Genomic DNA, 16,655 nt, shown 5'->3' with positions numbered 1-16,655 from the left:
CAAATATGTATATATCAGCAGAAGCCTATCTGGAAGTCCTGCACGATGCCATAACTGGTTGCTACTTCCAGCAGGCCTCTGCCAAATAAAAATTATGAGACCAAAATATTATATTTAAATGACACCCAAACAAAGCTGGACGGAGCAGGTTTCACTTAAGTAAATCAGGGAGGCAACTAGTGATGATTTTCATTATCAATGAATTGGAATTAGCAATGTCTCCAATTTAATTTTGAGTAGCTGAATTTACACCCTCCTTTGCAACCAGGATATCTTACTGTACTTTAATTTGTAGACTTAGTTAACAGCCTTAATTTACCAAAACAGTTGACACCTTGTTGCTGGTTTTCTACCTAACTTTCAGTCAGTTTTTCTGTCTCCTGACTGCTGCGTCTGGGTTTCCTGTGTCTCTCTTGGTTGGTTTCATTCTGTTTCTGCTTCAGCACACTGGGGCCCATATGTTCTGAGCTTTAGTTGTGGTATGCAAGAGAGCCAAATTAATGCTGCATGTTGCCATATGAGAGACTGAAGTACAACAAGTAACACAGAACAGATGGACATCAGACTCTGCTTGCTGGAAAAGTACTTTCCACTGATGCTGCAAACTCCTCTCTTACCCTCCCTGAGAGAAAAGGAAAACACACCAAAGATGCAAAGAAATACGTGTAAAAATAAATACACAGTATATAAGAACATCACGCATTATGATTTGTAATAACCCTAATTCTGTGGTTTTCTTAGAAGGCCTGTTGCTGGAAAGATTTCCGTTTTCTTTTTACTGAATGCTTGAGATAAAGTTTCACATGATGCTCACAAAATAGACCAATCGAAGACAAAGCTTTTACCATATAGGTCAACAAATGTGAAAAATGTTTGAGAGAGCACATCGCTACAGATTGAGAAGGACAAACTGCAACAGCAACATGATACATGGGCACATTAACACACAAGCATGAAATAAAAAACATGTGGGAAAGATTAAGAGCTGGAAAAAACTCATGCAAGCACACACACACAGACACACAGACACACACACACACACAGACACACACAGACACACACACACACAGACACACACACACACACACGAGAGGGTGGTGATTAAGATAAGTCTACAGGAGGTCTGAGGAAACGTATCCGCCACCAGGCTGCTGCAGTCTGTGGAACTGGAAGACAGAATAACACTTTTTTTCCTGGCAAGACGCTAACCTTGTCTGCGACCAGGACTACTGTACATTAGATTAAAGGAAAAGTAGGAATCACTTTAGAAACAACTACCTAATTTAAGAGAAAATGTAAGGAAAACCGTACATTCACAAACAAAAAAGTAGGTTGACTAAATAATGTAAAATAACGTACGAGCAGGACAGGGATGTTGATGTACTGTGTGTGTGTGAGGTTGATCTCATGGAGACACATGTAGCAAAACTGAGACAAGATAGACACTTTAAGGTTAAGGTCTTAGACAACGCTGAGGACACAATAGAGACTTCTGCTTGTTTCAGCTGACATAACAAGATTCACTTCTGCAATAACACACCAGTTAAATGGCCTTGGCTAATTGCTCAATACAGACCTAAAACCTGCTTATATAACTGGCAGTTTATCAAGCAATTAAGAACCACAAATTGTTATTACAAGCCGAGCGGATCAGCAGAAGTGTTGAATTTAATCCACTGTCTGCTTGTGAAAAGCTTGAATCTCCAATCTTCCCTGAATTCCCCCTCCAGGGATCGATGAATGCTTCTAATCTTATCTTAGTAATGTTCCCAGCACAACAAATGGATCACATGCGTCACTGCAACAAGTAGATTGTAATGGAGAAAAAATGTTACAGCTTTTTTCATCCAATTAGTAACAAATTTGATTAGGATGATTTTAATATACTCAAATTAACTTTATTGGTGCTAAATATACGAATGTTGGAATGATAAAATCCTGCTGGAACTTTACTATGTGTAGCGTTTTTCATCTTTAAACAGGGACCATTTTTTCCAGAGTTGAACTATCCCTGGTGTCTGCCGAGTATTAGTATTTTCACAGCAAATAAAGAAGCATGAAAGAGATCATTAAAGCTGTAACCTCTCAAAAATGTTGACTTTGTCTAATAGTTGTTTTGTTTCATTTGGACCACAACTATAATGCTATCTTTGCAGTCATTTGTCAGTAGTTTACTCAATTTCTATTCTTACAATCTTTTAATATTTGTATTCTGGGGATGGATGGCAGATACAATCCTGGAAAGACAAACAGTCATTCACACACACGAGGCAAAAAAGTGAAATAAATGGAAGCAGTTTGAAAGTCAGATACCCAGTGTGTTTTCTTTTCTTATAGTTGCTTGTTTGGTGGAGTCTTAAAGATTTCACCTGATAGCTTAAAGTCGTTTTTAGACTGACATTAGCACTGCATAAAAAACCTCGCTCAACTTTTAACCTGACAGGGCGCTGCGCCTCAACTGGAGCTTTCTCATGCGAATACATTATCAGTTTCCATGCAGCTTCCTATGTGTGAAATGAGCTCACTGTTATTAAGGCTGTTTCTCACACAGAAACATGTATACAAAAATACATATGAACACTTCCCTTTGATTATAATCTTCTGTGCCGCCAAGTAATATGTGCCAGCGTGTTTGCTCGAGCATGGTCAGAAAAAAGATGTGAAAACCTAATTTACATTCACAAAAAAGTAAATGTACAAACACACTATCAGTATGTTAGCCAGCAACCCGAGACAGTACAATGTGTGGATTTGAATAACTTGTTTTTGGTTGTAAAAGCATGAGCTTTTTCTCTTGTGTATGTTAAGATGTGTGCATGCAAGTCCACAACTCTCTTTCCTTTTAAGGCCATTCTCAGGGCTTAAACTCTCTGCCCTGCCAAGAACACACACACACACACACACACACACACACACACACACACACACACACACACACACACACACACACACACACACACACACACACACACACACACACACACACACACACACACACACACACACACACACACACACACACACACACACACACACACACACACACACACACACACACACAAGCAATGCAGTTGGTTAACTAAAGCAGCATTGCAATCAGCCATGAAAATCCTGGCAATGCCTTTCCGAGCTTATCAAGTATGCATGCACGTAGAAACACACGCACACACACATGCCCACAGACACACAGTGGCTCTATCATCAACTCAATTACCTCACGCACATGGTCAGGGCTGCAGCTGGCTGAAGAGTTGAGGGCTGCTAAATATAAAATGCTCCAAGCACCCACACAGGCATGCAACATCTTTTTCATTGACCTCTGTTTGTGCCAGAACACACACGCGCGCACACACACACACACACACACACACACACACACACACACACACACACACACACACACACACACACACACACACACACACACACACACACACACACACACACACACACACACACACACACACACACACACACACACACACACACACACACACACACCAAAGAGATTGAACTCTGCTGCCTTAAAATGTAGATGGTGGCTAGCACAGCAGTCAATTTAGCCGCTATGATTACTGGTTTAGGGATCTTAGCGAGGCCTTGCAGCCCCATCTGCAGAGTTTGATGCTATGAGTCTCGTGTGGAGCCAGGCATAAAACTCTTTTAAAAAACACCCTGCTGTGTTGTGATGAGTTTTCAAGCAAGCTTGCTTAAAAAAACGAGTTGGATAATAATAAGTTTGTAATTGTTTTATCAAATTAGGTTAATCATCCAGGTAAAACTAGTAATGTTGTGTACGGCTTTGGCTAACCCCAACAAACAGGAAATAGTTTAGGAGGCTTATCTACTAACCAAAGAGCCAAGAAGACATGGACTTTGCTGATGGTTGGAGGAAATTTAGCCCAAAAATGCCACACTACGCAAATGCTTTCTTGCATACATGCCTCAAAATGACTGTGTTGGTTCGAAACGTGTGGAAGTACTCAAGATGGCACATTAAATCCATCTCTACTCGTAAAAAAACGTACTATGTCTTATCCTATCTTAAAGGTTGTATCAGTGTGAAACCAATGATGGCGTTTTAACAGCAACACTGCTACTCTGCATGCAAGGCGAAACCTGATGCTCTGATTACTTTTCATCAGTCTTAGCTGTGTCTGGCCTTGTATAATCACTCTTTGGCTTCTTCAGCTAGAAAACCCAAAATGAAACACACCATTTTCTTAGATATAACTAAATGTCTGCACGGCTTTGGTCTTGTTTTGTCATGTGGTGAACTGTGCGAAAAAGGGGCTTCTTAGAAGCAGCAAACTACCATTCATGTAAACAGAACAAACACGGAGAAAAGAGATGATTTGAAGGAGGAGGGGGAACCCCTGTGACTAAAACAGCTGCAAACAGGAAATTACTTTGAGCCTGTGTGTGTGTGTTATTTAGAGCATGCATTTGTTACACAGCCTGGCAAACTGGCAATAATCAACTCTTAGAATGCTCGTGTGGGTTTCCATCTTATTGAAGAACACAAACAGACCTATCCATCTTGCAGAGATATGAAACAAGTTGAGCAACCTGCCAGCTGTTGTACGTTTCACTTTGCAGATTTCTGAGAAGAAGCTCAACATTAGCAAGAACTGCAGACACATATTCTTGTTCAACACCGTCCTATGAAAACAGGCATCTGCTGTACCAAGAACAGTTACCGAGGAATTTGAATATATGCCGTTAAACACATCTGCTTGGTGCATCAAAAAAACAATGTCAACAATGTGATTATCTATCAATGTGGGATATATTTGTATTTACTTTTTGTGTTTTCTTTAAAAGTAAATCAGTACTAAATCACAAATGTTGTGATGATTGTTCTTCCCTCTGCTTTTATCAATACTGTAAAAAGAAACTGCAGCCACATCGGAGACCAAAAATGTTGCTGCACAGAAAAAACAGGCAGAACATTAATTTAGCTGGACTTTGATGGGATTAGCCTAGCTTAGCAAAACACCCATTTTGGTGTTGATTCGTAGTTTTGGATGTGGATGTACTATTCTTTGGCAAAATAGTTCCAGCACAAATGTGATATACTTATCAGTGGAATCAGAAAGTGGTTACTGCCGCCTGTCTGCTTTCACATCCACTCCATTTAGTCATTACTGTAGATTTGCAGATTTCTGGTTCTAAATATGGAAATATTTTGTATTTCTCTTTCTTTATATAATATCAACTCAATATATTTGGTAACGAGACATGTTAAGAAATCAACCCGGCCTCTTAGATACTGGGAAAATAAAATGTTTCAATATGTTCTAATAAACGATATCTCCATTACTTGAATATTTGGCCGATTATTTGATAATGAAGCTATTTATTAGTTGCAGTTCTAATTTAAATGACATATGTGTGTATATATAGGCATGAGCCAAGGTTTTTACCTTTGGAGGATCATAGAGCTCCAACTGGTACCTCTCCCCTCCTCCTCTTCCTCTTCCTCCTCCTCCTGCATCTTGAGCGTCCCTGATCCTCCTGACCAGCAGGCGGCAGCGTTGCCAGCGGGGCTGAGTGTCTGACATATTGTCCTCCACCAGCAGGTACCTCATCTGACCCGCCTTACAGCAGCCGCTCTCCTCTGACCTCCTCTGCCTCATGCTGCCAACGCGAAACCACAGGAAGCGATCCAGGAAGTTAGAGGCCACTCCGGCCTTAGTCATGTGTGAAGAGGCCAGCGGCGTGGCTTCAGAGTTCAGACAAGAGGAAGAGTGGGATGAGGAGGAGGAGGACCCTTCCTCATTGGTAGAAGAAATCCCATTTACTCTGTCACCATTAATTGCAAGGGTGTTGGTGCTGGGATTGCTAGGAGACAGGTCTTGGGATGGGGGGGTGCTGGGCCGTTTCTTGAGAAGCCGTCTCACTGTATGCCGGATTTGGCTGACAGAGAAATGTGTGACGTCAGCGTGTGCAGGGTTGGAGGTTGAGGAGTCAGAGGAGTAACGTTCGGATACCGGACGATGATCAGTGGCAGAGATCTCCTCGCTGCTATGGCTACGAATCAGCAACGACCCGCTGCCGATGCTACGAGTCGACTCTCTGAGCACCACTGGGTTACCTGATAACGAGTTTCCCGTGGCACATCGCAGCGGCTGCTCCTGTTCCCGACCCACCACCAGTGGATCCACTTTTGGTGACACCACAGTGAAGAGAGCCGCTCCAACACTCGGCCGACCTGCTTCTCTGTAGTCCTGCACCCCGGATGTGATCCGTAATCGACCGATCACACTTTGTGATGAAAGGGGAGGGGGCACTGGAGTGGTGGTCGGGGCACTGCCAGTACCAGTGGAGCATGGGTTCTGGCAGAGTGGAGTGCCATCTTTGTCGACCTCACAGCAGAAGTGTTGCTGGAAGAGGTCGGTGAACTGCTTGGAGAAGTTTTCTGGTGGGAGGACGTCATGTTGTGCTCGCTCTCTGGCAAAACTCCGGTAATGTCCAGCCAGCTGCCGGGCTGTGGCGATGGCGTGAAGCTCGCAGAATTCCCTCCAGCCTCTGGGGGGCGCTGCCACGCCTGGGCCCTCTCCTGCTGTTGTGGTGGTGTTGGCTGGATGGATAGTGTTACCATTCATTGCACTAACCAGACCGGCTGAGAATCACTGCTGCGAGACAAAGAAAGTCGAAAAGAGACAGAATTAGGAAGAGGAAAAAAGATGGAAGGTGGGAAAAGAGGTGGGGGTCGAGTGTGTGATTTGGACACATTTGGAAGGATGGAAGGTTTAGAAAAGAAGGAAGAGAAAAGAGGATTGAGGGACAAACAAAGGAGAGATATGGAAATGCAATTAGAGGCAAATCAAGATAATGTAAAGTGTTGTGCAAGAACTGGATTCCTGAAGATGGAACCGGCAAAAATAGTCAGAACTTCTCTTTGAACTACTTCAGTCTTCCAAAGAAGTTCAAATATTGAGAAAAGATGGCCAAAAGTCTGATTTTATCTGAACTCCATCTTAAACAGCACAAATTGGATTACATTTGCCTGCAAAGAATCTTTGGCAATCAACCAGTCATGGAGTATCGTCATAGATAAAGAAGGCCGCAGTTCACTCAAAGGACGATTGGTAACCATTCAATTTGTGGAAAAACAGTCAATTAAATGAAGAGCAAAAAAACTGTAAGTGCGTATATTAGAGGAAAACTATAGGAAATCTTAAAGCCTGGAAGATGAAATAAAGAAAGAAGAGAGTAAAATGCAGTCAATAAATATAACTCAATTCCTTCCAACTAGTAGTGACATGGATGCCAGAGACTGAAGTGTTTGAAATGAATGAAAACAGTAATCAGCCATTGGGACAAACACTGAATGAGGCCCTGACTTCAGGAAGTACGGTTAGATCATTTCTCAATCAACCACACAGCCTGCTTGGCCATCTGTGTGTTCTAAGGTGTTTACATGTGACATATTTCAGTGTTTGTTCTGCTTTTTTATTTAAGGCCTATTTCATGTCAGGACCATTACAGACTGCACTCGCTTAGAACATTTTCTTGCTCCATTCTTCTCCTTCTGTCCCCAAAGAACAACAACTTCATTAATATAGTCAATAAAATGGAACTTACGTTGAACCCATATCCATATCCTGCAGATAATGATCGAACAAACTGTACTTGTTAACCCTAAACTCCTGACCCATGAAATTATAACTGTGTAAAAAAGGTTTCTGATGATAATTTAGAATTGTTCGCTGTCCAATTGGAAGATTGTTCTTACTGCAAGCTGATTAAATGCTAAAAGTGCATTCATGTCTGGTAAATGTTCCTTTTTAGTCGTTTTGTGGTCTCTTCTGACATTCTTTTGAGAGTAGAATATAAAAAAACAGTCCAACTTCCTGGACTGAAATCCTGGACGCAGCGATTATAAAGTGGTCTTTTATTTTTGTAGGGCTTTTCTGGGGGGATTTATTCTTTGCAAACGTTGAGGAGGTGGTGCTTTGGAGGCCTATGACAGCTTGGCCTCTACTATTTGTTATTCACTGTTCAGTGCTCCACTTGTGCAGCATGCTGACACACTGTACCTTAATTGTTTAGTTTTTAAGTTTTCTTTCTTTTTAAAAACCTGTAAGTTGAGCTTATCCTATTATAAACAACATAATGGCTACCTAAAAACAGTCTGTTCTTCTAGACAGCATGTGTTCTTATGTATCCACCACTGTCAGCTAACTGCTACTTTTGATTTGAAACAAATGAGACAACGTGAACCACAGATGAGGAACCAGGATGCATTCCTACGTTTTCATTGAGAGCACTGCCCCTGTTCTTTATAAAACACTGACCCCGAGTATGCTTAAAACATAGCTGCAGATTATTGGTAGGAGGAAGGACACATTAAAAGAACCACAAAAGGCCTTAGCTGATGCAACAGTCTAGCCTCTTGGTTTATGCAAACAGCCCATGGATGATAAAACGTTGTGTAATCAGCCGCAGAGTTGCTGTTAATGAAGTCGATGTTCAGTACAGTACAGCATGAAAAAGATGTATTGGTTGCAAAGGGTGGCCATTTCAACAAAAGTAGACAGTGGAATATCTCACCATGAAAGAAATACTGGCAAGAAAACACTGATGTCTAAAGCAGCAGAAGATGTTTTAAATACAAATGCATAATACAACAACTGAAACTCATTATTATACTTCAGCTTCTACCCATGCTTCCCACAAATAAGCAACAGTTTAAAAAAACTTGCACTAAGACCTCTGCTACAGCGATATTAAAAAAGGGCTTATCATTCTGAAACCACTACATGTGGTACATTTACATACCATCTTCCTCCGATGCAGCATAGAAGGGTCTATTCTAAATACAGGTAGTGCGTTCGTGCTAGCGTGAGGGAGTGAGTGTGTGGGGGGGGGGGGGGGGTCAGAGACGTGGTCTAACAGATCAGAGAAAACCACAAGAAACACAAGTGAGAGGGAGGGGTAGGTCGCAGTTGGGCTAAACATGGAGCTACACGTCTTGTTATCTCGAGGCTCACATCTCTCTCCCTCGGTGTCCTAAACAACGACATTCAGAGACGAAGAGTTGTGAACTCTTGAGATGGCAAAAAGTCTGCAACTTTTTTCATCATCAAACCAGGGGGACACGTGCGTCAGTCAAGGCGTGAAAAGTTGGCACCATGAAATATTGCGTCACTAAAGTTCCTGGATATCATGTCCTGTCACAACAACTAATTCCCTTCCTGTAACTTCTCCGAGCATGCTCAGTGTATGCCCCCCTTGTGCCCCTCCAGCTGGCCCCCCCAGAAGCCTGTTTCTATCTGCCGGGCCAGCCCAGCGATGACTCAGCACTGACTCACTGACTACATAACATGCGCACACACACAAACACATGCATACACACACACACACACACACACACAAACACACACTTCCTCCGGCCTTATCCCTCCGGGGGCTTGGCCGTCTCCGTTCCCATGGTTTTCCCTTTCTTTTCATCCTCTCTGTCCTCTGGTATGAGCATCTCCAGATGTGTGTGGACTCTTGCTGCCTTCATTTTCACCTTGACTGGGGGACCGACGGGGCCACGTTCAAGATGTGAGGGAAAAAGACTAAGACTGTTGTGTGTGTCCAATCTCTGTTCTTATTCTGGACCTCTTATCTCAACTTGGCACTCTTATCTCTTTCTTTGTTTTGCTAGACAGCGTTCAGCAGGAGATGACAGAAAGAAACAGACCAAGTCAAACACAATGAGTTTCAAATGGAAAACAGTCCTGCACAAAAGAGTCCAAGTTCCTGAATCCCTCATTTCTTTTTTCCTTTCTTTCTCCCTCAACTTACTCATCACTACCCCTCCTCAATGGCTGCATTCTTCATTTTGGCATACACACACGCAGAGTGATTGCTTTCTCCGTCTCTCTCATGTGCTTTACAGAAATCTGGCACTGACACCGCGAGAAACTGCTGTCCGATGTCCACATCAGTAAGTATAGTTTAGCCAAACAAATGCTACTGTGTGCATGTCCCACATGACTGTTTAAGTTCAGAGGGTGCAGCTTATAGAAACCCCTGTTTAGAACATCATACTGACATCTACAATCCTCAGAAGTCATTTGCCTATTAGACAGCTGTACAAGCCCAAGAGGAGAAACATATTCTGCCTGGAAAGCAATTCATTTTTTTAGTGAACAGATCCACTCATTCTCTGGTTCCAGCTTCGCAAATGTGAAGATTTTCAGCTTTTATAAATTGCCATCCCTTTTAATTGGATATCTTAATGAGGTCGGGAACATTTTGCTAACTTCAATTTGTCACATTGGGCTCTGAGAATCTCACTAGACAATTTTCACAGATCTTTGACCATTATTTAAAAAAACTATCCAGCAGATAAATCCATGATAAATTGCTGTGATGCCCTGTGGATGTTAGGATGGTAGTTTTCTTGGTAGCCTCCTAATGCTTAATCAAGACTATGATCCATATGGTTCAAAAAGCCAATTTAAGTCTGAAGTGGGTTAAATGTTTTACGCGCATACATTTTGGATACAATACATCAAATATGTGAACTGCAGCTCTTATATGCACCCTCACAACTCTGCTCCTGACCCCAAAGGTGGAACTAAACTCCTTTTTTTAAAACTGGGAACCACCTGAAGTGGACTTTAATCAAGTGGAGAGGAAACAGGATGCGTGAAAGACACACATGAATTGATCTCGTCAGCATGAGTAACCTCATGACTAGTGTTAGCCCACTGAGTTGGTACTTAACAAAACCTTGAATGAACCTCCAGACACATTGGGGGCTAAATGCGTGATGCAGCGGTATGTTGTTTCCTGCTTAATCACACACATTACAGAGTTAGCAGCTTGACTGTGAGGCCCAACAGTATCCTCACTGTTGCAGAGCCAACACATTCCTTGAAACCACCATTGTCTTTGAAATACACAGTGCCTAGCTTAAGCATAAGACCATAAAACATTTCCATTACAACATTAAGATATCGTAAAAGAAGAGACAGCATTGTGTGTGTGCCATCCGAGGAAATTAAAATCCACAAAGACGGAGGCTTACACAACACAGAGAGAATTATCAGTGCTGCTGGTGGAAGCCTTGTTGCAGAGAGGACCTATTTATATCTCCAGAGCTTGGTATCAGCTCTCACACACCACTGTGTGCTCCCTGTTGTCCCCAGCTGGAAGCAGCTCTTGTTTGATGTAATGGACACACACACAAACACACACACATTTTAAAATATATCTCTGTGCTATCAAGTCATGTATTCATAGCAGGCAACAACTGCTGTGGGTAAATGCTGAAGCTAGTGCAAACAAGGCTTAAGATGCAGCATTTATCATGGTCATTGGTTTTAAAGAAAGACACATTGTGTGTGGAAATTAATGGAAAGAAGTCCCCCACATGATGCAGCAATACAAAGCTCCCAAATCCCAGATAATTGGGTTTTAATAGTTTTAGTATTTTCTTGAAATTATTTTCCTTCTGATTTTGAAAGTCATTGATTCAATAAATTGAGGTTACGGCTTAAGGGGGATATGCGATGGTGTGCAAGGCTGGAACTAAAATAATGATTCAACTAACTTGCAAGAACTAATCTGCAACTATATTGATTATCAATCATTAAGTATCTTAGTTTTGAGATAAGATGACAAACAATGTATGTGGGTAGCTTCTCAAATGTGAGCTTGTGCTTCTATTCCTCATCTTAAATTAACTTCACCTCTTTGGGTTTCATGCTGTTGATCTGGAAGAAAAAAAGCAATTTGGAGATTTCATCGTGGCTTCCGGGAATCTGTGACGGCCATTTTTCACAGTTTTCTGACAATTACATGCAGGAGATTAGATGAATAAAGGACAAGTTACTTTCACTAAGGATGTTAGGGGGGGCTGTTCCTTCTGTACATTAACCGTAATCCTCCTATAGTAAAAGCAGTATGAAGACATGACTTTGGGCTGGTGATAACTGTGATGTGTTTTTTCCCTGTTATCTGATCTTTTATAGACCAAAAGATTAATTGATAAACCATGAAAATAACTTTCAGATTAAAGACATTGGAAATAATAATAAGATGTTGCTGTTATCCTCCACATGTACAGTGAAGGAAATAAATCTGATCCCCTCCCGATTTTGTTAGTTTGCCCACTTTCAAAGAACTGAACAGTCTATACTTTTAATGGTAGGTTTATTTTAACAGTGAGAGACAGAATATAAAAAAGAAAATCCAGAAATGTACATTAAAAAAAGATATACATTGATTTGCGTTTAACGGTGGGAAATAAGTATTTGATCCCCTCGCAAAACATGACTTAGTTCTTGGTGGAGAAAGCCTTGTTGGACAGCACAGAGCTGAGATGTTTCTTGTAGTTGGTCACCAGGTTTGCTCACATCTCAGGAAGGATATTAGTCCTCTCCTCTCTGCAGATTCTCTCTCATCACCTTAATGGGCTTCTTCTGTAGCCACTCCTTAGTTGCTTTGGCCATATGTTTTGGGTCATTGTCGTGCTGGAAGACCTATCCATGTCCCATTTTCAGTGTCCTGGCTGAGGGAAGGAGGTTGTCAGCAAATATTTTACAATACATGGCCCCCTCCATCATCCCCTCGATGCGGTGAATCACCATGTCCCCCCCGCAGAGGAACCCCCCCCCCCCTCAAAGCATAATGTTTCCACCTCCATGCTTTACGCTGGGGAAGGTGTTCCTGGGGTAATAGGCAGCATTTCTCTTCCTCCAAACACGACATGTCAAGTTGATGCCTGAGATCTTGATTTTGGTCTCATTTGAACACATCACCTTCTCATAAGCCTTCTCTGAATCATTCGGGGGTTCACTGGCAAACTTTAGACGGCTGGTACATGTGCCTTCTTGAGCAGGGGACCTTGAGGGCGCTGCAGGATTTTAATCCATTACGACACAGTGTGTTACCAGTAGTTTTCTTGGTGACTGTGGTCCCATTAGCTCCACCATTACCTGTCTTTGGTCTTGCCCTCGGTGGAGAGGTTGTGATCTGATTTATTGACTGTGGACTTTTATCCAGGTAAAGAGTTGATATTGGGAGTACTTTCTTAAAGCGAGAGGACTTATTTAACTGGTCCGTGGGAGCCAGAATTCTTGTTGGTTGCAAGGGGATCAAATACTTATTTCTTTCCATTAAACACAAATCAATTTATATCTTTTTTTAATATACATTTCTGGAGAATTTTTATTTCTTTGTAAGTAAGTAACTTACGAAATCGGCAGGGGATCAAATACTTGTGCTTAAATGAGGATTTGAAGCCAGCAAGCACTTAACCCTAGCTCAAGATTAATGCATATAAACTATGCATGGCATCTACCTCCATGTTTTTATCGCCAAACTGAAACATGCAAACACATATTTTTTCCAACACACACAAAGAGCCCTGTGTGTGACTAACTTGTCTGTCAATGTGTGCACATGTACACCTCAATGCGGCATTTAGCTGTTCAAAAATAGGATGTGCTCCTAATTGTCATGCTCGTTATCTAAAATGCAATTTACGGCAAGCCACATCCTCCTGACCTTTATATAGCACTGGCCTTATTACGAAGATCAGCCGGATCCAATCTATTGCCTACAACTCAATTAGTCTGCATGGCATCAAGGCTCTCGGAGACTTCAAACACTCCAGTTATTCCCGTAAAAACTGGAGAGGAAAAACATACATGAATTGAGAAAAAGAAATGCAGAAAAATGTGCATCACAAGGCCCCGGGTGGAAACAGATTTTGTTACCACCTTTGATTTATTATTCTCTGAATTACTGAATGAATCACGAGCTAGAGATACATTTACAAGGAACTGAGTGAGTGTGTGAGAGTGGGTGTTATTAAGAAGGGGGGCTTATTAAGAAGAGAGAGACACATAGAGGAGGAAGCTGTAAGGAGTGAGGGAGTCAAACATGAAAGGAAGAGGAGGAGACAGAGAAACAAGGGTCACATGATTGGACCAAAAGAGAGATGAGGGGATAATGAGAAGGCAGGCAGGAAGGCAGAAGAAATAAGGAGAAGGAGAAGGAGAAGGAAAAGGAGGATGGGCCAGGTTTGTGGATGAAGGTCCAGGTGGCAAAACTAAAGAGGAACTGAGACCAAAGGAACTCCGCTCTGCCCGGGCAAAAATCACAGAAACAGGAAGCCCTGCCCTGCCCTGGCAAGCTGCGACCAGTTCATACACGCAAAGACACCAAGAACACACACACACACACACACACACACACACACACACACACACACACACACACACACACACACACACACACACACACACACACACAGCATACCAAAACATACTCTTACACCAGGGTGGAAAGTGTACCTGAATATCAAAGTACAAGAGCAAATGTGAAGTGAAGAAATTCATTTGTGTTGAAGGCTACAGGTCTAACAAAAACATACATTTTTACAGGTGGTCACGGTTCGATTAGTATTCACATTTCATATGAGTCCACACATGAAGCAGAGAGGTGGTGCCGAAGGATGGAGGATGTTATTCTGGGATATCTGATTGGTTGTACCTACACAAAAGCTTGCAAACAATGAAGTTTAAAGTTAAAACTGGCTCTTTCGAACACAGTGCAAAGATACAAAGTCTAAGCAGCATGCAACACCCAGTATAGCTATATTGAGGTCTACATTACCAATCACAATTATGAATCCATTTAGTACCAAAATATTTACACGGCATTGACTTGCTTTAATCAAGTCAAAATCATGATCACATTGTTTTTTATAAAATGTTTACAGCTCTGTTTATTACGTGCCTTACATGAACACAAACAAAATGTCAGCCAAACAAAGAGGGATATCCATAAGCAACAAGCAGCTTTTATGCTGTTATCAAAGCAAACATGCCAAAAGAGTACATAAAAAAAGATTGTGAATATTGTTATTGACAGGCAAAACATCACACACCAGTTAAAGTGAACTGACATCATGTGACCTCTTCAAATCCCCTTCACTTCATGGCTCATACTTGAGTGCAACAAGCTGTTATGTACCTCCCTGACGTCAGCAACATGTAGATACAAATGCTTCATTCAATTATTCAGTTATAGCTTGATTGATCAGCTAGATAAAAAGATCTAAAATCTTTTTTGATGTTTGACTTCTACATGAAAAAAGATGTGCAGCAGTTGCAGGGATGGGATTGGCCGAGTCTCAGTGTTCCTGTTTGTGTGAAGTGAGATGTGAAACAGCTTTGATAATGAACAGAGCAGAAAGCGAGACACGCGCAGCTTACATAATTGAAGAACATATTGTGAAGGAGGAAGTAGCGCTGAAACATGAGATAACCTCCAGCCTTAACTTCTCCTAGCCGGAGGAAAGTATCAGCTGATTCAGGGTAAAACAAGAGAGGGCCAGCCTACAGCTCGAGTCTATTACAATAATAAAACATCAAAAGTACACATTTCCAGTTTTGAATGCAAACAGCAGGTATCACACGGACATGGACGTGTTTATTTGTGTAGAACCTTAAAGTGGCCATAGAATGCATCTATCTGGTATTTTAAATTGTTCTCTGATGTCTACAAAGAAGGTATATAACTTTGGTTGATCCACAAAAAATGTCCAGATGCGGTTTTACAGACCCATTTATAACCCTATGATTTGGTCCTAGAATGAAACAAGCTGAATTTCCTTATTTGGGGCTCATTTAAATAATTCTGACAAGCTCTGCTCTGATTGGCTGGTTTACAAGGAGCAATCCATGGCTGCCTCAGAGCCCACAGAAACAAGTGAAGTTGGCGAAACTGTGAGAGATGAACCATGGAGGCTATAGGCATCCAACCTTACATGTTTGAGCCTTTATCAGAGGAGGAAACCGAGGAATTTGAAGAATAGCCAGTTGGTCGGAGATTGAAGAGCAACGTTACAGAGCGGTAAGTGTTAGCGTTAGTGTTTCCAGTACCCGGTGTATGCAAATGTTAGGGCTGGACTACCGTGTGTTACTTAACACACAGGGATTGTTGTAACTCGCCCGTTTTAGCGCTGTGATCTGCATATTCATGATTTGCACGTGATGGAGGAAACAATGGTGTTTGAGGTTCACGGTATGTCAGTTCAAAGTACCGAACTCTCCTTATTCAACTATGCCAAGGTAAGTACAGTTTTCCATTCTATGGCACCTTTAAATTATGAATAAACATACACTAGATAAACCAAGCTTTGGAGATTTTAACCTTCAGCAACTGGCATCTACTGGAGCTGACACTTCAAAGTGACAACTGGGAATTAAAGGTTACATTTATATTCACAATCAAAATATGTATACGTCTTGAAACTGCAATTATATTTTATAATAAGTACGAGGCAGTAACATCTGTGTACTAGCGAATACTTTTCTTATATAGCAGTGTTGCATAGTGTGTAGGAGATACACTAATCTGTGTATAGGGGTTTTGTTTTGGTTAGAGAATTCTCTAGCGCTACTTTCCCACAACAATGCAGGCTCCAACACAACACAATGCTGCTATTCTTGAGACGCACAGAAATAAAGCCTGGCCACTTTCTGGCCATTTCCTGTAGTCTGGGAACGGAGAGAGGGAGGCAGGTTTGGGAAAGGAACTAAAAAGCTGGATATGTGATAAAGGAAATCACGCTAAAAGTTTTAAAATGTAGGAAGCCAACTGTATTCTGGAGAATTAAAAACACTTTCCCCTTCACG

General features: G+C 41.7%; 1 protein-coding gene across 2 annotated transcripts in view; it reads right to left on the bottom strand.

The window, feature by feature from the left end:
* sh2b3 (SH2B adaptor protein 3) overlaps positions 1-16,655 on the bottom strand; it is a 44,073-nt gene that overhangs the window by 22,088 nt on the left and 5,330 nt on the right. The window contains exon 2 of one of the 2 annotated variants that reach the window (XM_063897409.1): positions 5,427-6,638. In XM_063897409.1, the coding sequence (XP_063753479.1) occupies positions 5,427-6,608 (1,182 nt within the window). In that variant the 5' untranslated portion in view covers positions 6,609-6,638. The remainder of the gene's footprint in view (positions 1-5,426; positions 6,639-16,655) is intronic. The other variant, XM_063897408.1, reaches the window with a different exon arrangement.

This window comes from Eleginops maclovinus, chromosome 12 (genome assembly GCF_036324505.1).
Source record: "Eleginops maclovinus isolate JMC-PN-2008 ecotype Puerto Natales chromosome 12, JC_Emac_rtc_rv5, whole genome shotgun sequence".
NCBI classification, from domain to species: domain Eukaryota; kingdom Metazoa; phylum Chordata; class Actinopteri; order Perciformes; family Eleginopidae; genus Eleginops; species Eleginops maclovinus.
This window is presented reverse-complemented; position numbering and strand designations above follow the sequence as displayed.